Raw genomic sequence first — 26,989 nt, 5'->3', positions numbered from 1 at the left:
TCCTCCCGCCCTCACCCGCCGCCCCCTCCTCTTCTCCCCGCCGCCCCTCCTCCTCCCGCCCTCACCCGCCGCCCCTCCTCTTCTCCCCCCGCCGCCCCTCCTCCTCCCGCCCTCACCCGCCGCCCCTCCTCTTCTCCCCCGCCGCCCCTCCTCCTCCCGCCCTCACCCCGCCGCCCCTCCTCTCCGCCCTCCCCGCCGCCCCTCCTCCTCCGCCCTCACCCGCCGCCCCTCCTCTTCTCCCCCGCCGCCCCTCCTCCTCCCGCCCTCACCCGCCGCCCCTCCTCTTCTCCCCCGCCGCCCCTCCTCCTCCCGCCCTCACCCGCCGCCCCTCCTCTTCCTCCCCCGCCGCCCCTCCTCCCTCCCGCCCTCACCCGCCGCCCCTCCTCTTCTCCCCCGCCGCCCCTCTCCTCCCGCCCTCACCGCCGCCCCTCCTCTTCTCCCCCGCCGCCCCTCCTCCTCCCGCCCTCACCCGCCGCCCCTCCTCTTCTCCCCGCCGCCCCTCCTCCTCCCGCCCTCACCCGCCGCCCCTCCTCTTCTCCCCCGCCGCCCCTCCTCCTCCGCCCTCACCCGCCGCCCCTCCTCTTCTCCCCCGCCGCCCCTCCTCTTCTCCCCCCGCCGCCCCTCCTCTTCTCCCCCGCCGCCCCTCCTCTTCTCCCCGCCGCCTCCTCTTCTCCCCCGCCGCCCCTCCTCTTCTCCCCCCCGCCCCTCCTCTTCTCCCCCGCCGCCCCTCCTCTTCTCCCCCTCCGCCCCTCTCTTCTCCCCCAACCCTCTCTTCTCCCCTCCCTCCCTCTCTTCTCCGCCCCCCCTCTCTTCTCCCCCCCCATCCCGCCACCTCCCCTCACCCGCCCTCCCTCTCTTCTCCCCCCACCAACCCGCCACCTCCCTCACCGCCCTCCCTCTCTTCTCCCCCCCATCCCGCCACCTCCCCTCACCCGCCCTCCCTCTCTTCTCCCCGCCCTCCCTCTCTTCTCCCCACCCCCCTCTCTTCTCCCCCGCCCCCCTCTCTTCTCCCCCCCCTCCCCCTCTCTTCTCCCCCCCCTCCCCCTCTCTTCTCCCCCCCCTCCCCCCTCTCTTCTCCCCCACCCCCCTCTTCTCCCCCCCCTCCTTCTTCTCCCCCCCCTCCCTCTCTTCTCCCCTCCCTCCCTCCCTCTCTTCTCCCCTCCCTCCCTCCCTCTCTTCTCCCCCCCCTCCCTCTCTTCTCCCCTCCTCCCTCCCTCTCTTCTCCCCCCCCTCCCTCTCTTCTCCCCTCCCTCCCTCCCTCTCTTCTCCCCCCCCTCCCTCTCTTCTCCCCTCCCTCCCTCCCTCTCTTCTCCCCCCCCTCCCTCTCTTCTCCCCTCCCTCCCTCTCTTCTCCCCCCCCCCTCTCTTCTCCCCCCCCCATCCGCCACCTCCCCTCCCCCGCCCTCCCTCTCTTCTCCCCCCCCATCCCGCCACCTCCCCTCACCCGCCCTCCCTCTCTTCTCCCCCCCCATCCCGCCACCTCCCCTCACCCGCCCTCCCTCTCTTCTCCCCCCCCATCCCGCCACCTCCCCTCACCCGCCCTCCCTCTCTTCTCCCCCCCCATCCCGCCACCTCCCCTCACCCGCCCTCCCTCTCTTCTCCCCCGCCCTCCCTCTCTTCTCCCCCCCGCTCCCTCTCTTCTCCCCCACCTCCCTCTCTTCTCCCCCCCCCTCTTCTCCCCCCCCTTCTCCCCCCCCTCCCTCTCTTCTCCCCCCCCCTCCCTCCCTTCTCCCCCCCCCTCCCTCCCTTCTCCCCCCCCCTCCCTCTCTTCTCCCCCCCCTCCCTCTCTTCTCCCCCCCCTCCCTCTCTTCTCCCCCGCCCTCCCTCTCTTCTCCCCCGCCCTCCCTCTCTTCTCCCCCGCCCTCCCTCTCTTCTCCCCCCCCATCCCGCCATCTCCCCACACCCGCCCTCCCTCTCCCCCCCCCCTCTCTTCTCCCCCCCCCATCCCGCCATCTCCCCTCACCCGCCCTCCCTCTCTTCTCCCCCCCCCATCCCGCCACCTCCCCTCCCCCGCCCTCCCTCTCTTCTCCCCCCCCATCCCGCCACCTCCCCTCCCCCGCCCTCCCTCTCTTCTCCCCCCCCATCCCGCCACCTCCCCTCCCCCGCCCTCCCTCTCTCTCCCCCCCCCCATCCCCCCTCCTCCCCTCCCCGCCCTCCCTCTCTTCTCCCCCCCCCATCCCGCCACCTCCCCTCCCCGCTCTCCCTCTCTTCTCCCCCGCCCTCCCCTCTCTTCTCCCCCCCCCATCCCGCCACCTCCCCTCCCCCGCCCTCCCTCTCTTCTCCCCCCCCCATCCCGCCACCTCCCCCTCCCCCGCCCTCCCTCTCTTCTCCCCCCCCATCCCGCCACCTCCCCTCCCCCCCGCCCTCCCTCTCTTCTCCCCCCCCCCATCCCGCCACCTCCCCTCCCCCGCCCTCCCTCTCTTCTCCCCCGCCCTCCCTCTCTTCTCCCCCGCCCTCCCCTCTCTTCTCCCCCGCCCTCCCTCCCTCTCTTCTCCCCCCCATCCCGCCATCTCCCCTCAACCCGCCCTCCCTCTCTTCTCCCCCCCCCATCCCGCCACCTCCCCTCCCCCCGCCCTCCCTCTCTTCTCCCCCCCCCCATCCCGCCACCTCCCCTCCCCCGCCCTCCCTCTCTTCTCCCCCCCCCATCCCGCCACCTCCCCTCCCCCGCCCCTCCCTCTCTTCTCCCCCCACCATCCCGCCACCTCCCCTCCCCCGCCCTCCCTTCTCCCCCCCCATCCCGCCACCTCCCCTCCCCGCCCTCCCTCTCTTCTCCCCCGCCCTCCCTCTCTTCTCCCCCCCCCCATCCCGCCACCTCCCCCTCCCCCGCCCTCCCTCTCTTCTCCCCCGCCCTCCCTCTCTTCTCCCCCCCGCCACCTCCCCTCCCCCGCCCTCCCTCTCTTCTCCCCCCCCATCCCGCCACCTCCCCTCCCCCGCCCTCCCTCTCTTTCTCCCCCCCCCATCCCGCCACCTCCCCTCCCCCCGCCCTCCCTCTCTTCTCCCCCCCCCATCCCGCCACCTCCCCTCCCCCGCCCTCCCTCTCTTCTCCCCCCCCATCCCGCCACCTCCCCTCCCCCGCCCTCCCTCTCTTCTCCCCCGCCCTCCCTCTCTTCTCCCCCGCCCTCCCTCCCTCCCCCGCCCTCCCCTCTCTTCTCCCCCCCTCCCTCCCTCCCCCGCCCTCCCTCTCTTCTCCCCCCTCCCTCCCTCCCCCGCCCTCCCTCTCTTCTCCCCCCCTCCCTCCCTCCCCCGCCCTCCCTCTCTTCTCCCCCCCTCCCTCCCTCCCACCGCCCTCCCTCTCTTCTCCCCCCCCTCCCTCCCTCCCCCCGCCCTCCCTCTCTTCTCCCCCCCCTCCCTCCCTCCCCCGCCCTCCCTCTCTTCTCCCCCCCCCTCCCTCCCTCCCCCGCCCTCCCTCTCTTCTCCCCCCCCCTCCCTCCCTCCCCCGCCCTCCCTCTCTTCTCCCCCCCCTCCCTCCCTCCCCCGCCCTCCCTCTCTTCTCCCCCCCCTCCCTCCCTCCCCCGCCCTCCCTCTCTTCTCCCCCCCTCCCTCCCTCCCCCGCCCTCCCTCTCTTCTCCCCCCCTCCCTCCCTCCCCCGCCCTCCCTCTCTTCTCCCCCCCCTCCCTCCCTCCCCCGCCCTCCCTCTCTTCTCCCCCCCCCATCCCGCCACCCTCCCCTCCCCCGCCCTCCCTCTCTTCTCCCCCGCCCTCCCTCTCTTCTCCCCCGCCTCCCTCCCTCCCCCGCCCTCCCTCTCTTCTCCCCCGCCCTCCCTCTCTTCTCCCCCCCCTCCCTCCCTCCCCCGCCCTCCCTCTCTTCTCCCCCCCCCTCCCTCCCTCCCCCGCCCTCCCTCTCTTCTCCCCCGCCCTCCCCTCTCTTCCCCCCCCTCCCTCCCTCCCCCGCCCTCCCTCTCTTCTCCCCCGCCCTCCCTCTCTTCTCCCCCGCCCTCCCTCTCTTCTCCCCCCCGCCATGCCGCCACCTCCCCTCACCCCGCCCTCCCTCTCTTCTCCCCCGCCCTCCCTCTCTTCTCCCCCCCCGCCATGCCGCCACCTCCCCTCACCCGCCCTCCCTCTCTTCTCCCCCGCCCTCCCTCTCTTCTCCCCCCCGCCATGCCGCCACCTCCCCTCACCCGCCCTCCCTCTCTTCTCCCCCGCCCTCCCTCTCTTCTCCCCCCGCCATGACGCCACCTCCCCTCACCCGCCCTCCCTCTCTTCTCCCCCGCCCCTCCCCTCTCTTCTCCCCCCCGCCATGCCGCCACCTCCCCTCACCCGCCCTCCCTCTCTTCTCCCCCGCCCTCCCTCTCTTCTCCCCCCCCCATGCCGCCACCTCCCCTCACCCGCCCTCCCTCTCTTCTCCCCCCCCATCCCGCCCCCTCTCTTCTCCCCCCCCATCCCGCCCCCTCTCTTCTCCCCCCCCCATCCCGCCCCCTCTCTTCTCCCCCCCCCCATCCCGCCCCCTCTCTTCTCCCCCCCCCCATCCCGCCCCCTCTCTTCTCCCCCCCCCCATCCCGCCCCCTCTCTTCTCCCCCCCCCCATCCCGCCCCCTCTCTTCTCCCCCCCCCCATCCCGCCCCCTCTCTTCTCCCCCCCCCCATCCCGCCCCCTCTCTTCTCCCCCCCCCATCCCGCCCCCTCTCTTCTCCCCCCCCATCCCGCCCCCTCTCTTCTCCCCCCCCCATCCCGCCACCTCCCCTCACCCGCCCTCCCTCTCTCCTCCCCTCACCCGCCCCCCCTCTCTTCTCCCCCCCCATCCCGCCCCCTCTCTTCTCCCCCCCCCATCCGCCCCCTCTCTTCTCCCCCCCCATCCCGCCACCTCCCCTCACCCGCCCTCCCTCTCTCCTCCCCTCACCCGCCCCCCTCTCTTCTCCCCCCCCATCCCGCCCCCTCTCTTCTCCCCCCCCCATCCCGCCCCCTCTCTTCTCCCCCCCCCATCCCGCCCCCTCTCTTCTCCCCCCCCCATCCCGCCCCCTCTCTTCTCCCCCCCCATCCCGCCACCTCCCCTCACCCGCCCTCCCTCTCTCCTCCCCTCACCCGCCCCCCCCTCTCTTCGCCCCCCCCATCCCGCCCCCTCTCTTCTCCCCCCCCATCCCGCCCCCCTCTCTTCTCCCCCCCCCATCCCGCCCCTCTCTTCTCCCCCCCCCATCCCGCCCCCTCTCTTCTCCCCCCCCCATCCCGCCCCCTCTCTTCTCCCCCCCCCCCATCCCGCCCCCTCTCTTCTCCCCCCCCCCATCCCGCCCCCTCTCTTCTCCCTCACCCGCCCTCCCTCTCTCCTCCCTCACCCGCCCTCCCTCTCTCCTCCCCCACCCGCCCCCCCTCTCTTCTCCCCCCCCATCCCGCCCCCTCTCTTCTCCCCCCCCCATCCCGCCACCTCCCCTCACCCGCCCTCCCTCTCTCCTCCCCTCACCCGCCCCCCCTCTCTTCTCCCCCCCCATCCCGCCCCCTCTCTTCTCCCCCCCCCATCCCGCCCCCTCTCTTCTCCCCCCCCATCCCGCCCCCTCTCTTCTCCCCCCCCCATCCCGCCCCCTCTCTTCTCCCCCCCCCATCCCGCCCCCTCTCTTCTCCCCCCCCCATCCCGCCACCTCCCCTCACCCGCCCCCCCTCTCTTCTCCCCCCCCATCCCGCCCCCTCTCTTCTCCCCCCCCCATCCCGCCCCCTCTCTTCTCCCCCCCCCATCCCGCCCCCTCTCTTCTCCCCCCCCCATCCCGCCCCCTCTCTTCTCCCCCCCCATCCCGCCCCCTCTCTTCTCCCCCCCCATCCCGCCCCCTCTCTTCTCCCCCCCCATCCCGCCCCCTCTCTTCTCCCCCCCCCCATCCCGCCCCCTCTCTTCTCCCTCACCCGCCCTCCCTCTCTCCTCCCTCACCCGCCCTCCCTCTCTCCTCCCCCACCCGCCCCCCCTCTCTTCTCCCCCCCCATCCCGCCCCCTCTCTTCTCCCCCCCCCATCCCGCCACCTCCCCTCACCCGCCCTCCCTCTCTCCTCCCCTCACCCGCCCCCCCTCTCTTCTCCCCCCCCATCCCGCCCCCTCTCTTCTCCCCCCCCATCCCGCCCCCTCTCTTCTCCCCCCCCATCCCGCCCCCTCTCTTCTCCCCCCCCCATCCCGCCCCCTCTCTTCTCCCCCCCCCATCCCGCCACCTCCCCTCACCCGCCCTCCCTCTCTCCTCCCCTCACCCGCCCCCCCCATCCCGCCCCCTCTCTTCTCCCCCCCCCATCCCGCCCCCTCTCTTCTCCCCCCCCATCCCGCCCCCTCTCTTCTCCCCCCCCATCCCGCCCCCTCTCTTCTCCCCCCCCATCCCGCCCCCTCTCTTCTCCCCCCCCCCATCCCGCCCCCTCTCTTCTCCCTCACCCGCCCTCCCTCTCTCCTCCCTCACCCGCCCTCCCTCTCTCCTCCCCCACCCGCCCCCCCTCTCTTCTCCCCCCCCATCCCGCCCCCTCTCTTCTCCCCCCCCCCATCCCGCCACCTCCCCTCACCCGCCCTCCCTCTCTCCTCCCCTCACCCGCCCCCCCTCTCTTCTCCCCCCCCATCCCGCCCCCTCTCTTCTCCCCCCCCATCCCGCCCCCTCTCTTCTCCCCCCCCATCCCGCCCCCTCTCTTCTCCCCCCCCCATCCCGCCCCCTCTCTTCTCCCCCCCCCATCCCGCCACCTCCCCTCACCCGCCCTCCCTCTCTCCTCCCCTCACCCGCCCCCCCTCTCTTCTCCCCCCCCATCCCGCCCCCTCTCTTCTCCCCCCCCCCATCCCGCCCCCTCTCTTCTCCCCCCCCCATCCCGCCACCTCCCCTCACCCGCCCTCCCTCTCTCCTCCCCTCACCCGCCCCCCCTCTCTTCTCCCCCCCCATCCCGCCCCCTCTCTTCTCCCCCCCCATCCCGCCCCCTCTCTTCTCCCCCCCCATCCCGCCCCCTCTCTTCTCCCCCCCCCATCCCGCCCCCTCTCTTCTCCCCCCCCCATCCCGCCACCTCCCCTCACCCGCCCTCCCTCTCTCCTCCCCTCACCCGCCCCCCCTCTCTTCTCCCCCCCCATCCCGCCCCCTCTCTTCTCCCCCCCCCATCCCGCCCCCTCTCTTCTCCCCCCCCATCCCGCCCCCTCTCTTCTCCCCCCCCATCCCGCCCCCTCTCTTCTCCCCCCCCATCCCGCCCCCTCTCTTCTCCCCCCCCATCCCGCCCCCTCTCTTCTCCCCCCCCATCCCGCCCCCTCTCTTCTCCCCCCCCCATCCCGCCACCTCCCCTCACCCGCCCTCCCTCTCTCCTCCCCTCCCCCGCCCTCCCTCTCTTCTCCCCCGCCCTCCCTCTCTTCTCCCCCGCCCTCCCTCTCTTCTCCCCCGCCCTCCCTCTCTTCTCCCCCGCCCTCCCTCTCTTCTCCCCCGCCCTCCCTCTCTTCTCCCCCGCCCTCCCTCTCTTCTCCCCCGCCCTCCCTCTCTTCTCCCCCGCCCTCCCTCTCTTCTCCCCCGCCCTCCCTCTCTTCTCCCCCCCCCATGCCGCCACCTCCCCTCACCCGCCCTCCCTCTCTTCTCCCCCCCCCATCCCGCCACCTCCCCTCACCCGCCCTCCCTCTCTTCTCCCCCCCCCATCCCGCCACCTCCCCTCACCCGCCCTCCCTCTCTTCTCCCCCCCCCATCCCGCCACCTCCCCTCACCCGCCCTCCCTCTCTTCTCCCCCCCCCATCCCGCCACCTCCCCTCACCCGCCCTCCCTCTCTTCTCCCCCCCCCCATCCCGCCACCTCCCCTCACCCGCCCTCCCTCTCTTCTCCCCCCCCCATCCCGCCACCTCCCCTCACCCGCCCTCCCTCTCTTCTCCCCCCCCCATCCCGCCACCTCCCCTCACCCGCCCTCCCTCTCTTCTCCCCCCCCATCCCGCCACCTCCCCTCACCCGCCCTCCCTCTCTTCTCCCCCCACCCGCCCTCCCTCTCTTCTCCCCCCACCCGCCCTCCCTCTCTTCTCCCCCCACCCGCCCTCCCTCTCTTCTCCCCCCACCCGCCCTCTCTCTCTTCTCCCCCCACCCGCCCTCTCTCTCTTCCCCCCCCCCATCCCGCCACCTCCCCTCACCCGCCCTCCCTCTCTCTCTTCCCCCCCCCCATCCCGCCACCTCCCCTCACCCGCCCTCCCTCTCTCTCTTCCCCCCCCCCCATCCCGCCACCTTTCTCTCTCCCCCTCCTCCATACCACCACCTCTCTCTCTCTCCCCCCCCGCAAACCTCTCCAGGTTCGCCACCCCCACCAACGTTCTCCCGGCTCACCCGACCCTACCCCACCTTACCCCACCTTACCCCACCCTACCCCACCTTACCCCACCCTACCCCACCTTACCCCACCTCACGCCGGGCCCACACCCACCTCCCACTTTCTTGGCCCCACCCAGACTGTCATCCGCCCGAGTCCGTCCCCTCTCCCGGAATCGTTGACTCCCCAAATCTTGGGGTGAACAAGGAGGAAAAGCGGCGGGAGGTAACTGAACACACGTACCGTTGAGGAAGCAGTTGGCAAATCTCCACCAACAGCCCGTGGAAGACTCCCTTCTCTCCTCCTCCATGTCTCCCCAGTGACAGCCGGTCCCGAGAAGCGGGGAGCCGGCTCTTCCCTTCGCTCCGTTTCCCGCTCGTTTTAATCCGGAGGTGGGAACTGATGCCGGAGATTGGTCTGAAGTGGCGACACGAAAAGCGAGAGTTCAGAGTGATATTGTCGGAGGAGGAGGAAGAAGTAGAAGAAGATGCTGAAAGGGCGGATCTGTTGCTGACAGGCGGACAACATTCAGAGGCCGGACTGGGGTTGGGGGAGGGGCGGGGTACGGAGCGAAGTAAAATCACCGAGTTCGCTCAGCCCGGCTGCGGTGTCAAATCCCCTCAGGTTTTAACTTTCTCTCCCCCACTCTGTTGTGGTCATTAGTCGAAAGCTGCAGGTCATCGCTTGTGCTTTATTTTTAACGCATACATTTATTTACAAAGTTCCTTAACGCAGATTAAATCACCAAAAGCGAATGATTTCGACCTCAACATCAATTCCGTCAGGAAGACGCCGGCTGGCGAAATCAAAAATCGCACCGCACGTTTTTTCTTACATTTCAAAATCCTACAAACTCGAAGCTTTACATTTAGAAATTATCAACTTCTCTGATAAACGAGCAGTTTGTAAATAAATTACTTAGAATGAACCATTTTATGTATATGGCAGGCGTTGGAGAGCTTAAAAGTATGCAACGATTAATCTTAGTGCCTTTTCTCTCTTTTGCAAACCACTTTTTTTTCTGACCATGCTGCAGAGAGGTCAGAACGCGCATCATACAGAATGCGGCAAGCCCAGTTAGGAAATTATGAGCTATCTACCTAAACTACTTACTTCATGATGGAAGGTGACGGAGAAAATAAAAGCTCTATCCAGGACATGTTATGAATCATCAATTTACACAGGACGCACATCAGCGCACTGCAAGCAGCCTTGCCGGCAGCTTGAAACTATGTTTTTAAATGTTCCTTAATAAGCCCGCTCGGCTTTGCTGTGAAAGGCATAAAGCTTTTGCGTTCACATAAACACGCCAGTTTTGATTTTCAGTGCACTGAGAATTTAAAATCAGAGGGCAACTTTAATTCAAAATGTTACGAAATTCAATCCATTAATATCATTTTTTACGGCTGCGCTTGATGGATAGATCCTATAGATGTAAATATAGCGTTCGATTCCAATACAGTTATTATAAATATTGCAATAATTATAATTATATCAGTTTTTAAGTTGTGTTTTAATCATCTCCCTTCACCCAACATTGATACGGATTTTCGATCCTAGATAACTTTAGAAAAAACGAATCCCAAGGGCTAACATGCAATCGTAATATTCTTATTATCCTTTAATTTTGATAAAAGATATTTGACAGGAAGCCATGCATTATTAACATGGGCCCATTTTTGATGCATAGCTTTGTCTATTTAAAGCCATAAACCGCGTTGTAATTCATGTTAATGTGACAGAAAAAACGCGATGTCTCGCTGTGTATTGTGTTGTGGGAGAGGCTATACAAGGGATTTCCTGCAGATGTGCCCTTTACGTATTGCTGACGTCTGTTGGGTCCCACACAGTCTCTTAGGTTTGAACTGCCTTGAGAGTCTTTACCCGAGCTTGTGGAAAATAATTGACAAACAGCCTCGAGAATAATAACGCGCTGAGTCTATTATCAAAAGTTGTGAACGTAAGAACAGGCTGTCGTGTAATGTTAGAGATAATGGGAACTGCAGATGCTGGAGAATTCCAAGATAATAAAATGTGAGGCTGGATGAACACAGCAAGCCAAGCAGCATCTCAGGAGCACAAAAGCTGACGTTTCGGGCCTAGACCCTTCATCAGAGAGGGGGATGGGGAGAGGGAACTGGAATAAATAGGGAGAGAGGGGGAGGCGGACCGAAGATGGAGAGTAAAGAAGATAGGTGGAGAGAGTATAGGTGGGGAGGTAGGGAGGGGATAGGTCAGTCCAGGGAGGACGGACAGGTCAAGGAGGTGGGATGGGAAGGAGGTAGGTAGCTGGGGGTGCGGCTTGGGGTGGGAGGAAGGGATGGGTGAGAGGAAGAACCGGTTAGGGAGGCAGAGACAGGTTGGACTGGTTTTGGGATGCAGTGGGTTGGGGGGGGGAAGAGCTGGGCTGGTTGTGTGGTGCAGTGGGGGGAGGGGACGAACTGGGCTGGTTTAGGGATGCAGTAGGGGAAGGGGAGATTTTAAAACTGGTGAAGTCCACATTGATACCATATGGCTGCAGGGTTCCCAGGCGGAATATGAGTTGCTGTTCCTGCAACCTTCGGGTGGCATCATTGTGGCAGTGCAGGAGGCTTTCAAATTTTAAATAAAATAAATTATCAATTATTGAAATGAGTCATATAAATGTAGTTTATATTGGATGAATAGCATAGAAACATGTCATTCGGTCCTAAAAGTCCTTGCCGTGTTTATGCTCTATTTGTAGCCTCCTCCTAGCTTCTCATCTAAATCTACTATCCTACCCACCAGCCTCATTTCCCCATATATCCTCCTCCCAGCATTGCCCATTGTACGCATCTATAATATTCACTTCAACCGTGTCCTGTGATAGTTCCATATGTTTACAATTCCGTGTAAACAAGTTTTTGACTTCCGTATTGTACTTCTTGTATGAATTCTGGTTTATTATTCGAGAAGTCATGGCATGCAATACTGTAACTTGAAGTTACAATATTGCATGAAATTCGCCGTTATGAACCTCGAATTTAACACCAATTACCTAACACAACCACATACATGACCAAAAATGTTTTCTTCATGAATTCTGTCAATTCGCCAGCTTTGGTTTAGCGAAGTTTTGATGGTGCCAGATATTGGGTCAAACCATGAATCTCTTCACCTGGTAATTTTAAATCATATGTATTGCTCCTTCTAACAATTAACGCAACGTGAACTTAACTGCTGCGAAAAGTGGAACATGTAGTTTATTAACTATGGTGTTACCATGGAGACTTGGCAAACGAATGTATACCTATAAATGCCATTCAACATTAAAGCGTTGGATTATGAAGACAACAGCATATCTATGTCATGTATAACTCGACACTGACCATCCCTACCTACGCCCCACCTTTTCATTACCTTTCAACCGCTGAAAAACTGACTCAAATCTGAAAGCTGGTTCTATTTTGCAATTCCAAATATTATATCAGGGATTGTAAAATATCTTCAAAAAAGACAGCAATAGATATTTGATTTCATACAAGTGATCAAGTGTCTTGAAGTTGCCAGACATGTACCAAATGTCTAATGAAAATGAATCAAGTATATATGGAGGTGCATCCGCTCAATATTTAATTGGCAGTTTAGGGGGTCCACGTGAAAAAAAACACCCATTTTGGAATTATTTACAAAATGACTGTGTTACAGTCTGCTTTGCAGTGTCGCAGATATTAATGGGACTACCACGTTTCAGGCAATTTTCGAAATTTGAAAAGGTTTGGGACGTTTTACTTACACTTACAAACAGAAGTTAAAACATTCTTCAGTGCTTGGACGTTTTCCCCTCTTAATAATTTCCATCTACGCGGAAGTGCCTCTCCTCTGCTGATCCTTATGATGTTTGTTTAATATATCAATTAAAATAACAACAAAGCCTTTAAAAGTTTTTTTTTAAATTTCGAACTAGATACGGACCGTTATTTTGTGGTTATGTTTCAAGTTTTGACATGGAATAAAAAGTTTTGTAAACGTAACCCGGCTGATTGTTTTATAACGCAAAAATGCAACAAAACTGTAAAATCTCGATGGAGGAATGGTGTTATGTACTTATATGTAAAGGGAGACAATGAAGTTTGGATATCAGCACAGCCTCCGTTTCCGCTACACACAGATTGCTGAAAGTAAAGTTATTTCGTTTTCGTTATTTTCACTTTTCTTCTGGTTATGGAGTGTAAGCATATCTAACCTGTAGTACAGTTTCCGTTAGGAATTTGTTATCCCAGCCTAATGACATGCGAATTCCGTGTGACTACTCTGCGGGTTCATATTTCCGCAATGCTTTCGCTAAAGGGCAAAGAAATGATATTAAATACAGATGGCCCTTCATGTCTGATTGCAGTAGGTAGAGTCATATGCCCAAGATGGGGAAACAAATATTTCTAATCATAAAAAATAATTAACCAGGAAACGAAATTACCGATATGACTAAAATACAAATTTTAAAAGAATTGTTGCGATAGTCATGATATTTTCATTTCCATGTCGACGACAATTTGTGTTTTCCGTCATAAGCACATAGTTCGAATTGTAAAAAGAAAACACTGAATCTAGCGAATTCCCACAGTAGAAATATTTGGAATTTTGTTCCCGAGATAACCAGCCTTTCAGTTAACTCTTCAGTATGTTCTTGTGACATTGTTAGTTCAAATTGCTGGGTTTCAATCATCATTAGAACTGGTTATGCAGAGATCAAGCTATAATGTTTTCAGGAACAAAAACAAGTCGCTGGCAAAGCCCAGCAAGTCTGGCAACATCTGTGCAGAGAAATCAGAGTAACGTTTCGGGTCCGGTGACCTTGCCTCAAAAGCAGGCCAGACCTGCTGAGCTTTACCAGTACATAAATGTTTTTATTCCGAATTTACAGCATCCGCAATTCTTTCGGATTTTATGTGTTAAGGACGTTTATATCGTATTGACAAAAAAATGAACAAAGTCGTGACATTCGGAATCCGTTAGATCACCAACTTCAGTTATGCATGTAAATGGCGAAATAAAATTCCAAAATTAGATACAGACTTTTAAATGGGCACAGTTCCATGTCACAAAACGGACTCCTCCAAAATCTCTCCACAACTACAATCAGTCTTTTATGAGAAATCGATAAGATCTGTTTCATTGCGAAAATCTGTCTGAAATTGCAAACAGGTTGATGAACCTGAATCGTCGGAGAAGCACCTCGTGGACTCGAAATCAGGAACAATTTTAATTTCCAATAAATTTTGAATAATTGCATGCGAGGTAGATGAAAAAAAAATTCTCCTTATTGGGATAGCAAATCACACATCCTGACGGATAATAAGCATTGCTTTCCAATGTGGTTCTGACTACAAATTTGCCAAGTCCTCGATCATTGCATTAGCAAATGGACAGTCGGAGTGGGTGTCTGGAAAATATGGTAAAGTACAATAATTTTCTACTGTTTTCTTCATATGAATAAACAAGAATTTTTTTTTAACCATGATATTCCTGAGTTGACAGAAATGCATACATGGCCAGAACACACCTACAATAGTAATGCTCGAACGCTTAGTTTAACATAAGAACCGGTAAGTCCGTACGATTTTTTTTGCGTAATGTATATTTTATTCATAAAAGTATATTACAAAATAATTCAAGTCAGATGGTACAGAAACTTCAGTGGAACATCACATTTTTTTAGCTGAGCACTTTCCACTTTTAGATGCCCCAATCCAATGCAAAATTTAAACTTCAAATAACAATTACAATAATTATATACATTCCAATACAAGCTATCAATCGATCTATAAGTTATCAGACCCTCGATTTGTTATGACAGAAAGACCTGAGACAGAGGATTCTATCCACAGTGCCTTGCTGATGAGAGGCCCAAGATTTAGTGCATCCCTCAACAGTACTCCTGAACTTGCAATGTACCAGTCTGCAATACTCGGTAAAGGACAACTCTCTGCATTTGAAGATAAACAAATTTTGGGCCGGCTCTGCGTATTTCACTGAGTTGATGGTCTTCAGGTGCATTTGATGTTTGCCTCAGTGTGCATCACCAGGAACAGCACATACAGCAGAGAAACTTGCATCATGGAACTGCTGGAGACAAACCTCAACAAAAGCCACTGCATCTCTCTTCAGACTTCCTTTACCGGCTCTTATGTTAAACTAAGCTTTCAAGCATTACTGTTGTAGGTGTGTTCTGGCCATATATGCATTTCTGTCAACTCAGGAATATCATGGGCATCTCAAGGGCACCGTGCAGTGGTGCAGCAAGTTGGCGCATTCATGAACAACCTAACAGAGTTTCTCACTACTAGCCAATCTATGTCCTCGTGCTTGTTTGAATTTCTGGCAATAAGGAATTCTGCCAAATGACTTTGACAGTCCGCCCATTTGACAGGATTGACCACCTCCTTCTCTCACAGGGCTTTGCGGATATTACTTATTGACATTTGTCATGTTTTTCTTTACAAAATGTTTCAGGATGGTCAGATGGTTTGGTAAGGTCCAACCTCTTGGAGCATTCTGTGGCAACGTGGCAGACCAATCCTTCACAACATTGGGGATAGGTAGAACCAGGTGGCATGTAGTGACATATGGTGTTTGCATACCGAGCATCCAAGCATAGCTTGATGCAGCCACACACAAAGGGGGACCATCAGGATGACAGTGATGTTGGGTTTGTGCTTCAACCACTGTATCCCAATAATTGTACATGGTGTCCCTACAGACATCATTCACTTTTGATTTTCAGATGAAGTAGAAGAAACCTGAGGCCTGGGGAATTGACCAGACCCGCACTATGTGCAGTAACATCAACAGCACCTCTCACCTGATGACTGGGTTTTTTGGAAGCCATTCTCCCACATGCCTAATTTCTGCCTCATCTTGTCAATGTGCTCATCCCAGTTTTTTGGGGCATGCCATCAACCCTCCGTATCATATGGAAGCACCTTCAGACAATCTGACCTAATGCTGAAGGTGATAAAGGATTTGTTAGGCCAGTTCACAAAGAATGTGGTTTCAATCTTGTCTTGATTTACTTTGGGGCCAAGGTCAGTTCAAACTGGTCACAAGATGCTCATGAGTCTGTGCACTGACAATGGAATTAAGCAGAAAATGGTGATGTGGCTCAGGGAAGTCTTTGACTTGTAGATTGGTGAGGGCCTTGATCAGAATTTTGTAGATTACATTCAGCAATGAAACTGGTCATCAGTTCCTAATTTTCTCCCTCTCCCCCTTCTCTCCCTTCGATGAGGATGATCATACCCTTCCTCATGCATTTGCGCAGACTGTCAGCCTTGTGCATCTTCAGAAGGCTCTGGGCAATAGAGGGGAATACAGCTCAGCTGTCACTTCTGTGAGTTTTACTGTTTTCAAAGTACTCAGTGACTTTGTCAGCCTGTTCAGAAATAATGGCTTTTTATAGATATATAGAAAATAGGAGCAGGAGTAGGCCATTCAGCTCTTCAAGCCTGCTTCACTCCCATTCAGTATGACAACTAACTCAGTATCCTGTTGCTAATTTCTCCCCATTGCTTTTGATCCCTTTAACCCTAAGAACTATATCTAAGTCCTTCTTGATAAAATTCAATGTTTACGATCAACTGCTTTCTGTGGCTAAGAATTCAATCAGGTCACTACTCTCTGGGTGAAGAAATTTCTACTCATCTCAGTCCTTAATGGCTTATCCCATTTCCTTAAAACTGTGACCTCTGGTTCTAGACTTCCTGATTATTAGGAATATCCTTTCCATGTTTACCTTGTCTAGTCTTATTAGAATTTTATGGGTTTTTATAAGATACCCTATTCTTCTAAACTGCACTAAATATAGACCTTATCGATCCAGCCTCACTTCATCTGTCAAGTTGCCATCCAAGGAGTCAGACCGGTAAACCTTAGATGCACTTCCTCCATAGCCAGGACATCCTTTCTCAGATAACGAGACTAAAGCCGCACAGAGTACTCCAGGTGTGGTCTTGCCAAGGTCCTGTACAACTGCAGCAAGACACCCCTGTCCCTGTACTCAAGTCCTATTGCCACGAAAGCCATCATACCAATTGCCCCTTCACCACATGCTTCACTTGCACATTTACTTCCAGTAACTAGTATACAAGGACACCCAAGTCTTTTTGCACCTCCCCCTTTCCCAGTCTATCTGCCTTCCTGTTTTTACTACCAAAGTGGATTACGTCACATTTATCCACATTTTACTGCTTCTGCCATGCATTTTCCCATTCATTCAACGTGTCCAAGTAATGCTGAAACATCTCTGCATCCTCCTCAGAACTCATCCTTCCAATTTGTGTTATCTGCAAACTTGGAGATATTAAATTTAGTTGCCTCAAGTAAATTGTTAATATGCATTGTGAATAGGTGGGTCTAAGCAGTGATTCCTGTGGTTTCCCATTAGTACTGCCTGCTGTTCGGAAAAAGACTTGTTTATTACTGCTCTTTTCTCCTGTTTGCCCAGCAGTTCCCTATGAATTTCAGTGAATTAATTCCAATCCTATGCACTTTCACTTTAAATGCTTATTTCTTGGGCAGAATCTTATTGAAGCCTCTGAAAGTCCAAGTAAACTACGTCCACTGCCTCCCTCTTATCAACTCTCCTAATTTCCAGACTCTCCAATTCATCACATCTAAGATCCTATAGTAGTGTGCAGGAACAATTGGGAGGCCTGTTGTCTGCGGGATTCACATCATATCATTTCGTAGAAATGGATTTGCTAATCCTAAAATATCAGGGTGAGATAACTTTACAGAACCATCTTCTTCCTGCATTAAAAATAGGTTCTGACTGCTCTTCTGGAGTCAAAACAATTCTGCCCATCTCTCTATTACATTCTGAACACCTTTAAATATGAGGAATCACTTGTTTTGACTGCATTAGAGACTCAAAGAGGTGTCATGTGATTCTCAAGCCTTTGCCATCCTTACTGATTTCCTAATGTTCTCTGGGGTCAACACTGTCAAATTCAATTTCCACATTCTCTTGCGAGGCCTCTGATTCACCTGTCGGTGACAATCAGTATGGGATAGACAGTGCTTACTGAAGATCACCAGCTTTATGTCAGTGAATCTAACCACAAGCATTCAGAATATAAATGGGAAGTCTATCCTGGAACAGACAGGCCCATCTGATCATATTTCTGCTGCACTCTATCTGCAGGGTTGCCAAAGATGCCAAACAGTTTGTTGTCTTTTACTATTTTCATTAGGAGCCTCAATGTGGCATCCAATTTACTTTCAGCTCCTCTGGATCATCCAACTGCATCAGTACATCTAAACATGATGCAAAAAATGTACTTTATTCATCAATTCAGAATTTGCAGAAACTTCTGTACTCAAAGAGTGGTGAAAATGTGGTATTTGCTACTATGGGGAGTGGTTGAAGCAAATTGTATGGATGCATTCATGGGGAAACTGGACAAATATTGGAGGGAGAAGGGAATTCGTTACAACAATAATGTTATATGAGGAAAGGAGGTTCAACTGGAGCACAAATGGACTGGTTGGGCTAAATTGATTTTGTGCTGTTTCGCTTACATACCGTAATCCTACAAAAGCCTACACAATCCAAGCATTAAGGCAGGATATAAGCAATAAGTGTCCTGGTTGTGCACAACTTTTACAAAATTACAATCTAAAAATGTAAAACTGAATGGCTTCAGGATCAAGAAGGATAGTTCAAATAAAGTGCAAAAGTAAATATTAAACACATGCAATATCACAATGGCCATTTAATGATCATCCAACATACAGCACTGGATGAGCAGATGTTTGTTCAAATTAAATATCGGAAAGACTGCAACCATTGTTTTCTCTTCTCACTCAAAGCTCCATTCCCTAACAAATGACTCTGTCCATCTCCCGGACAAAAATCAGAAATTAAGTCAGTCTGCTTGCAATTTAGTGTAACATTGGATCCTGAGATGTGCATAACATTCTTAAACTTTGCTCCTGTCTTAGCTCATATTTTTGCTCATCTGCTGCAGAAACTCTCATTAATGACTTTTGCTGCCTTTAGTTTTGTTCCAATGTTCTCCTGGCTGGTGTCCCATGTTTTAATTTCTGTATATTTGAAGTAATCAAAAACTCTGCTGCCCATATATTAACGCACACCAAGTCTCATTCATCTATCACCCCAGTGCTCACTGACCTACATTTGCTTCTAGCTCTTACACTTCTTTAAAAATCTCTCCTTAGCCTCACAACATCCTATCTTTGCAATCTCCTTCAGTCCTACAATCCTCCAAGATATCTGTACTCCTCTAATTCTGGTCTTTTGAGCATCCTTAATTTTAATTGCTCCACAATTGATGGCTGTGCTTCATTTGTGTATGAGTTAAACAATGGAACTTCCTATTAAACTTTTACACATCTTTACCTCAATGACCTCCATTAAGATTTTCTTCAAACCTACCTCTTTGGTCAAATGTCTGATCATCTGACCTAATAACTCATTATGTGGCTTGGTGTCATATCTTGACTTATAATTGCTCCTGTGAATTGCCTTGGGACATTATTACGTTAAGGAATTCACAGGGGTGCCCTGATTTACGACTTATGATTGTTCATACTTATGAGCATTATGAGTATAATTCATTCCGTTTATAATTTTGAAGAACCGACATACAAATATTCCCTGTACTTATGAATAGCTGCTTTACATTGTCCTGCATTGTGTTTTGACTTGTGTACTAATCAGCCTGTGAATAGACTCCAGAATGGAACATGTTTGCTCTGATGAAGGGTCTAGGCCCGAAACGTCAGCTTTTGTGCTCCTGAGATGCTGCTTGGCCTGCTGTGTTCATCCAGCCTCACATTTTATTATCTTGGAATCTCCAGCATCTGCAGTTCCCATTATCTCTGATGTTTGTAACTCATGGTTTGCCCCTACATTTTGCCTATCTCGCTGTTTATGGCCCCATAAAAATGACCTTTTTGACCAAGATCTATTTAGTTCTTTGTTTTTAATGTTTGTCATGGTTTATCTGCCATCACACTTTCAACCTAACTTCCAGACTACTTCAGTTAATTGACCTCTCTTGTCTCCACTTGGTTTGTTTCAATTGTTTTTAAAGTCTAGTTTATGACTTAAACACATCTGTCTCAAACTTAATATGATTAGCACCACATCCACACACATTCACTTTCTTTGTCCAAGAGTACGTCCTCTACACTCAGTAGCAGCAATGTGTACCACCTACAAGATGATCTGCAGAAATTCACCAAACATCCGTAGACAGCACCTTCCAAACTTATGATCATGTCCATCTGGAAGGACAAGGGCATCAGAAACGTGGGAACATCACTACCTGCAGTTGACCTCCAGGTCACTCCAATTCATTTTGACTTGTAAATATATCACCGTTCCTTCAGTGTCGTTGGGTTAAAATCTTGGAATTCCCTCCCTAACAGAATTTTGTGTCTGTCTATGCCAAATGCACTGCTGTTGTTTAAGAAGGCCCACCGCCACCTTCTCAAGGACAACTAGGGATAAGCAATAAATACTGGCCAAGCCAGTGAATGCCCACTTCCCATGAATGAATAAAATAAATGATCAGATTATGATCACTGTTTGACATTGTTTTCTATAAGATCACTAAGTGATTCTATCTCACAAATGCCTGTTCCCTTACAATAAGAGAATCTAACTTTTTCTGAAACATGTCTCAGGTTTTTCACCACTCCGTGTGGAAATTCATTTCAAATCTGCTCATTCTTGAGTAAATTGGAATTTGTGACAACAGTTCTGCAGTTTGATCTTCCTAATTCAATCATGTCTGTTTTAATGATCTGTGTAGAAACACATAACATTTAAAAAAGAAATTCAACATTCCAGTTAATGGCTAAGAAGATGACATTACACATTTTCACATTTCAAGGCCTTTCTCTTTACTGACACAACAGACAAAAGCCAGGGACAAAAACAGAAGTTGCTGGAAAAGCTCATTAGGTCTGGCAGCATTTGTGAAGAGAAAATAAGAGTTAACATTTTGGACATGGTGACCCTTCCTCAGAACCTTTTGAGAAAGGTCACCATACCCAAAACTCTCATTTTCTCTTTGCAGATGCTGCCAGATCTGCTGAGCTTTTCCAGCAACTTCTGTTTTTGTTTCTGATTTACAGCATCTACAGTTCTTTTGGTTTTTGTTTTTAGATAAGTGCCATTAACGACTGAACACAATATACTTGACCCACAACTTAATTGAACGTTCCCCTTTTCTCAATCAAAAGTAAACTTCATAGATTTAATTTACATTGCTCTGTAAGTAAGCACCCAAGTCTTCTGGAACCAGTCCAAGGTGATTCTTAGTTCCTAAGATTTATCTTATGCTTTTTCTTTCCTTAGCCTGGAAACATTTAAACTCAGAAATGTCTTTTACAGTGATTTTTTTTTTGCTAAGGATTCTTCTTCACTAGGTGAATCTTCCGGCCTCATTTGAACACCTTATTTAATTGGACATATTTCGTCTGTGTGTGGTCTTCCACCTGCAGTCCTGTGAGGTTCTAATGTCTTTGCAGAGAATCAGCAGAGAAGACTGCACCACCAGACTGAGGTAGCCTGATCCAGGGTTATCACTGGGGTTAATGCTGTATGTACAGTCTATTCACAGCAGAAGACAAGGACAATTCTTGTGGGGATGCTGAAACACCCATGTCCCAACTACTGTGTAAACAGCACTCTTCATTCCATTGCAGCTCTCATTTTGACACTGCTATCCGTGTCACTCATTACACAACACCAGTGGACTAACACTTTCTCTCCCTTGTGTCTTGCAGGTGACAAAAAAATGGAAAAATGGGCTATTCTGCCAGAAGGCACTGCCATGATTTCTGCAGAAGAGAGTTTCAAGGCCTCAGGACATGCATTGGCAGGATTGCCACCTGCAGCTCCACCAGCTTTCTTTTAAAGTAGTTCTCACACTCCATATTGGTTTCCCTCTGTAATCTTGTTTCACATTAACTTTATCTCTTTACAAAGTTTTTGTGATTTCCTTATAGTTTACCTTATTGTATAACCTTATCAGCAAACTTAGGTACATTAGTTTCAGCCTTTTCATTTCGACCACTAAATTAGATTATAAATAGCTCATGCAGCAGCACTGATTCAGTGGCCCTCCACTTGTTACAATTTGCTAACTTGAAAATGCACTATTTATCCTGATTCTCTGGATCCTGTCTGTTAACAAATCACCCATGCATGTTGCTCAAACTGCATGAGGTCTTTTTAACCAAGCTGGTATTCCTCCCTCTCTTCCTTTTGGGTATGCTATGACTGGGAACATGGCAGTTCTCGGGTGTCTGAGAGCAGATGCTTAAAAGGGGTTTGGATTGGCTTCAAAAGCAAGGATTCTACAGTCATGCCATTTGCAACATGCTCTCTAGTCAGACAGCAGCATGAGCATGAGCTGGGGAGGACATAAAGCAGTAACATGCCATCATCCTGAATGATTTCAGTGATGACAGATGTTACAGCCTCTGCCGCAGCTGACAGTATGACACAGCAAATTATCTCTTTTAAAGAAATAAGGCAATATAGCCATCCTTGGCCTTCACCAGTTCTGTTCTCTCCTGTTATGGACCAGCTTGTCCTAGGAGAGAGAGGGAAAAGTATCAGCAATTGTGTTGCTCAGTGTTAGAGTGATGTGCTTGGCACAGCTGATCATCTGGAGATATATGGAAGCATGGTAGGGGGATGTAGGATAGGCATAATTGGAATATGTTTTAAGGTGTCATGAAGTTCCAGATGGTATGCTCGTGTACTGGCAACCAGGGAATATTACTAGGTAAGTGATAGATGTGTGGTGCATTTGACAGCGTGATAAGTTGTTGGGGGTGATAGATAATAGATATCATTTGCGAATGCAATCACTCGGCTTGACTACTGACATGAAGCCATTTAAACTTCTTGTGGATCTGGTGTCAGGACTTTGAGGCCAGACGTCAAGAATTGACTACTCTAGCCAACCAGTCCCATTTTCTTCTTCCGCCTGTTTCCTTATGCATACCTTCACCACTAAGGCCTCTGACATTGCAACTATGAACCTGACAGTGCTCTGCCTATCTTGTTATTCCATTTTCCTTGAGCAGAAGTATAGCAAAAAGCATTCAGTAGCAGCTGTATTATGATTCAGTGAGTTTTTCTTTAAGAGGGGAAAATTACATTTAGGAGCAGCAGACTAGATGAATCAAGTGCTCGCTGCGAATGCAGCTCAGACCTGTACTCAGTGTTCAGACAGTCAGTCTTGCTGGTTGGTAACTAATGTCACAAACAGGTAAATGAGGCAGTACCAAGTCTCTTTGTGGCCTGCATCATGTCAACAAAATGCAATAGATTGTAAAGCATAAACATACACACAACAAGTGTTGTGATATAACTTATAGCCTCTTTTTGGTTTATATAATTCTTAATTATTAAGCCAGCGTGCAGTGCAGCAGGATATATGCCAATCTCTCTTATTACTCTAATTTTTTGTGACTGATGTGCGACTTATGGCAATGAGTAGCCCACGCTACCTTTGAGTCAGAAGTTTTAGTTTCGAGGCCAGCTTGATGGTTGAAAAAAGTAATTCACAATGTGGGCACACAGATTAAGTATCAATCTGCAAATCATTCCAACACATGTTAGGATAAAGGAAAGATTTCTGGTCAGCAACACGATATGAATGACAATGGAGCCTCTATAATCTCTATCCATTGTTCCAAGCTACAACATACATGTAAAAATTAATTGGGTTTCCTGAATGGACAGTGTTACAACTAGCCCCTGGGTGAAATTCCCCAATTTGTTATGGTCCTTCTTTTTTTCATTCATGGAACCGTCTTGGTAGGCTGCAACAATGTTAATTCAAAACAGATCCCTATCTTTGTGGATACTTTACTGCCAGAGCAAAATGAAATTATGTTTTAAAAGGAGCTAATTTAATCAGTGTTCTTGAATTAATATTTATAGTCAGTGTATTGATTATTAAATGCAAGAAAAATTAGTAATGCAACAAGTGTATATAGATTAGAAATAAGATGTAAGCCCAAAAACTAAAAGTAAAAAAAAGTAATATGGATTAGCTTCTGACCTATTCGTGAATGTTGCAAAAGTGGATAGAGTACTTGCGGATTGGAAGGCAGGAGGTTAGAATTTGGTGTTCATAAAATGCTAGGTGGATAGAGCGTTGCGTGGTCCCTTTAAAAGTTCATGCGCTTTTTCTGTGCAAGAGATTTAAAATGGATGCCTGTGAGCAGATGTGTGAATGTTTGCAAGTGCACAGAGAGCACCCGAATTGAAACATTTGTATCAAAAGGCCGTACAGTTAGCACGCCAGGCAGCAGATTTTTTTTTTAACCAAGACGACAGGCTTTTGAATTTAGCCAATCAACTTGAACCAGGTACTTAGATACCAAAAACCTATTAAGTCTGATGGTTTTGACAACACTGGGCCAATCCTATTGTGAGAAATGTTCATACGTCATCAACGGTATAAAAAGAAGGGGCAGTTAGACAAAGATCCCTGAGCTATCTGCTATCTGCCAGAGCTAACAGCCCTCAGCTCTCAGGAGAGAATTGCTGGATCTCACATCCTCCTCAGTGTCTTAGAGAAAGCACCATATAAATAATAATGGTAGAAATGTCACAACTATTTGATATTCCTGACAGAAGAATCGACAGAGAAGGCACAGAACATTCCGGAAGGTGTAACCTGGCCGTAATTTCAAGAGATTAAATTCTATGCTCTTTTATATAAGTGGGAAATATATTTATTGGAACAGAATACCATTAAAATCTTGCTTTATTTGGGAATAGTTAGCAGTTAAAAGGGATTTATTCAGTTTGTTAATAGTTTAGTTAATCTATTCACTGTTAGAATTAGATAAATAAATTTTTACTTGTTGATTTTAAAGTGAGTGTCAGGGATTTATTTTATTTAATCACCAGAAGTTGCTAAAAAGCAGGTTACATTACTTTTCACACCCTTTTTACCGATTATGGGGCAAGGTGCTCCTCTTTGGGTGCTGCGGTTTTAGTTCTTAGAAGGGGAGTCAACCTCTGCTTTCTGACAATGAGGGACAGATAAGATGATCCTGCAGGTGTTATTGGGTCGCCTTGGTAGCATCAGCATTGCCAGTTGAACAGACAATATTCAAGATTCTTGGTTTTGATGACAATTTCCATTGTCTTGATTTCTTTTCTACCTAGTTCACAGCCTTCAGAATGAGAGAGAGCCTTCCAATACACAAGGGTAACTAGTGAATAGTTAATAAACCGTGACCTTTACAGCACGCTACCATTCGAACACAGACTGGCACACCTGAAGGAATTCAATCCCAATAATCCTCTCCAGTGGAGTTGAAATTGGCTGTCTGATCCCTATCCTTATGTATTCTTCAAAAGGAAAAACATGTTTTCAGTTTGGGTCGTAATCCACAGGGGCAGCTTGTAGTTGAGCAGGGGATTGCCAGATCCTTGTAATCTTTATAGTCAAAAAAGATCACTGTCCAGTCTGCTGAATTTTCTTTGACATAATCTGGCATTAGATCCTATTGGTTCTACACAGAGGACTTTCTATACTTATAGTTATTGTTTCTATAACAGTACACTTCTAAACAAAAACACATTAGAATTAAGGGCTAAAATGCACTGAGTACTTCATAGTTCCAAACCAGTACTATCACAACTGTGATCCAATACCACCTTGTACTGAATAGAAGCCTGTCACAGCTATGTTAATTCTTCAAACAATAGCAATAAGTAAAGGTACATTCCACCAACTATTGTAATTTGACAATTCCACATAAATTTCAATGAGGTAAGAATACAAGATCAATAGGCCCCTCACAGAATGGAGCTGAGAAAATAATAATGGGAAACCATGAAATTATAAAAAGAGTAAAAAAAATTGCATTAGTCTTCACAGAAGAAGACACTAATGGTATCTAAACATTATGGCATGTTCAAGGGGCAAAAGGCAGAGACAAAATACATACAATAACTACTATTAGAGAAAATATGCTAGGCAAAACTAATGCAGCCAAAGATGGATAAGTCCACTGGACCTGAAAGTTGACATCCTAGGATATTAAAGAAGTAGCTACAGAGATAATGGATGCACTGATAATAATCTTCCAGTGATGTTTAGATTCTGGAAATGTCTCAGAGGATTGGGAAATTGCCAATGTCACACTTTCAGTGATAAAGGGAAGGAGACAATAATAGATAACAATAGGCCAATTGGCTTAACATCTATCATTGAGAAAATGTTCAAGTCTACTTCAAAGGATGTAATAACAGACCATTTAGAAATGCATAATATGAGTAAGCAGAGTCAGCATGTCTTCATGAAGAGGCTTTCATGCCTGATAAATTTGCTAGAATTGTTCGAAGAGGTAACAAGTAGCTAAAGGAGAAGTAGTGGATGTAATATATCTGGATTTTCAGGAGGGGTTTGATAACATGCCACAGATTATGCTACTTAATAAAATTAGCCCATGGTGTTGGAAGTAATATAATAGCATGGATAGAGGACTGTCTGACTATTAGAAGTTAGAAAGTTGGGATGGGGGAAGCACATTTCCAGGGTGGGAACCTGTAACTAGTGATGTGCTACAGAGATTAATGCTAGGGCCATTATTATTTACAAAAAATATTAATGACTTATTGAGGAAAGTGAAAACAGCCAAGTTTGCAGATGACACAAAAATAAGTGGGAAAGCAATGACAAAGATGACACAAAGAGGCTTCAGAGTGATATAGAAAGGTTAATTGAGCAATCAAAAACCTGCTGATGGGTTATAATGTGGGCAAGTGTGAGGTTATGCACTTTTGCATGGAAAATGCAACAGTTGATTGTTATTTTCATGGTAAAAATTGCAGAAAGCAACAAAACAGAGAGTTTGGGAGTCTTTATCCATGAATCACAATAAGCTAGCCTCTAAATTCAGCAGGTAATAGGGATGGCAGATGGAATGTTGGCCCTTATTTCAAAAGGCATGCTGTATAAAAGTAGGGAGGATTTTCTAAAACCATGAAAGACACTAGCGAGAGCACAGTTGCAACACGGTGAACAGTTTGGGCCCCTTATCTAAGGAAAGGTGTATTGGCATTGGCAAAAGTTGACTAGGCTGATACCTGATATGAAGGGGCTGTTTTACAAGGAGAGTTTGAGCAGATTTCATGTATACTCATCAGAATATAAAAGAATGAGAAATGACTTTATTGAAATATATGCAATTCTTGGATGATTTGACAGGATAATTATGGAAAGGTTGTTCCCTCTTGTGGGAGAGTGTAGAACTAGAGGGCATAATCTCAGAATAATGGTTTGCACATTGAAGATAGAGATGAGGAACAATTTCTTTTCTCAGAAAGCTATGAGTTTGTGGGATTCTTTACCACAGAATGTTGTGGAGGCTGGCTCATTAAGAATATTCAAGGCTGATATAGGCAGAATTATAATCAGGGAACTGACTCAAGGTTTGTGGGGAAGAGGCTGTAAAGTGGAGTCATGGATGATCAGGTTATCATTGAATAGCAGATAAATTTGCTAGGCTGAATGGTGTACTTCTGCTCTTATGTCTTATGGTTTTAAGATCTTTCAGGCTATGCATTTCTGAAGTTAGCCAAAAACACTTCGTGTTAATCAAATAACAAAATGAACTGAATCTGCTTTCTACTTTGTTCATAATCCTTCTTAGACCATACGCCACTCTACAGTTTGCATACGAATGATCTAGATATGACAAGCAGACTTAATTAATTGTTAGAAAAGGGGTACTGGAATTCAAATTCCCTATGTTCACTGA

The 26,989-nt window shown here is 50.5% G+C and overlaps 1 protein-coding gene across 6 annotated transcripts in view; it reads right to left on the bottom strand.

The window, feature by feature from the left end:
* pde10a (phosphodiesterase 10A) overlaps nt 1-26,989 on the bottom strand; it is a 479,754-nt gene that overhangs the window by 280,616 nt on the left and 172,149 nt on the right. For 5 of the 6 annotated variants that reach the window (XR_009446146.1, XM_059648492.1, XM_059648495.1 and 2 more), the window contains exon 2: nt 8,438-8,611. The exons of the other annotated variant lie outside the window; for it this stretch is intronic. Coding sequence is in view for 4 of the 5 variants with exons in the window: in XM_059648492.1 (XP_059504475.1) it covers nt 8,438-8,611 (174 nt within the window). In the remaining variant the exon portion in view is untranslated. The remainder of the gene's footprint in view (nt 1-8,437; nt 8,612-26,989) is intronic. 6 annotated transcript variants of the gene reach the window in all.

This window comes from Stegostoma tigrinum, chromosome 9, assembly GCF_030684315.1.
Source record: "Stegostoma tigrinum isolate sSteTig4 chromosome 9, sSteTig4.hap1, whole genome shotgun sequence".
Taxonomy (NCBI): domain Eukaryota; kingdom Metazoa; phylum Chordata; class Chondrichthyes; order Orectolobiformes; family Stegostomatidae; genus Stegostoma; species Stegostoma tigrinum.
This window is presented reverse-complemented; position numbering and strand designations above follow the sequence as displayed.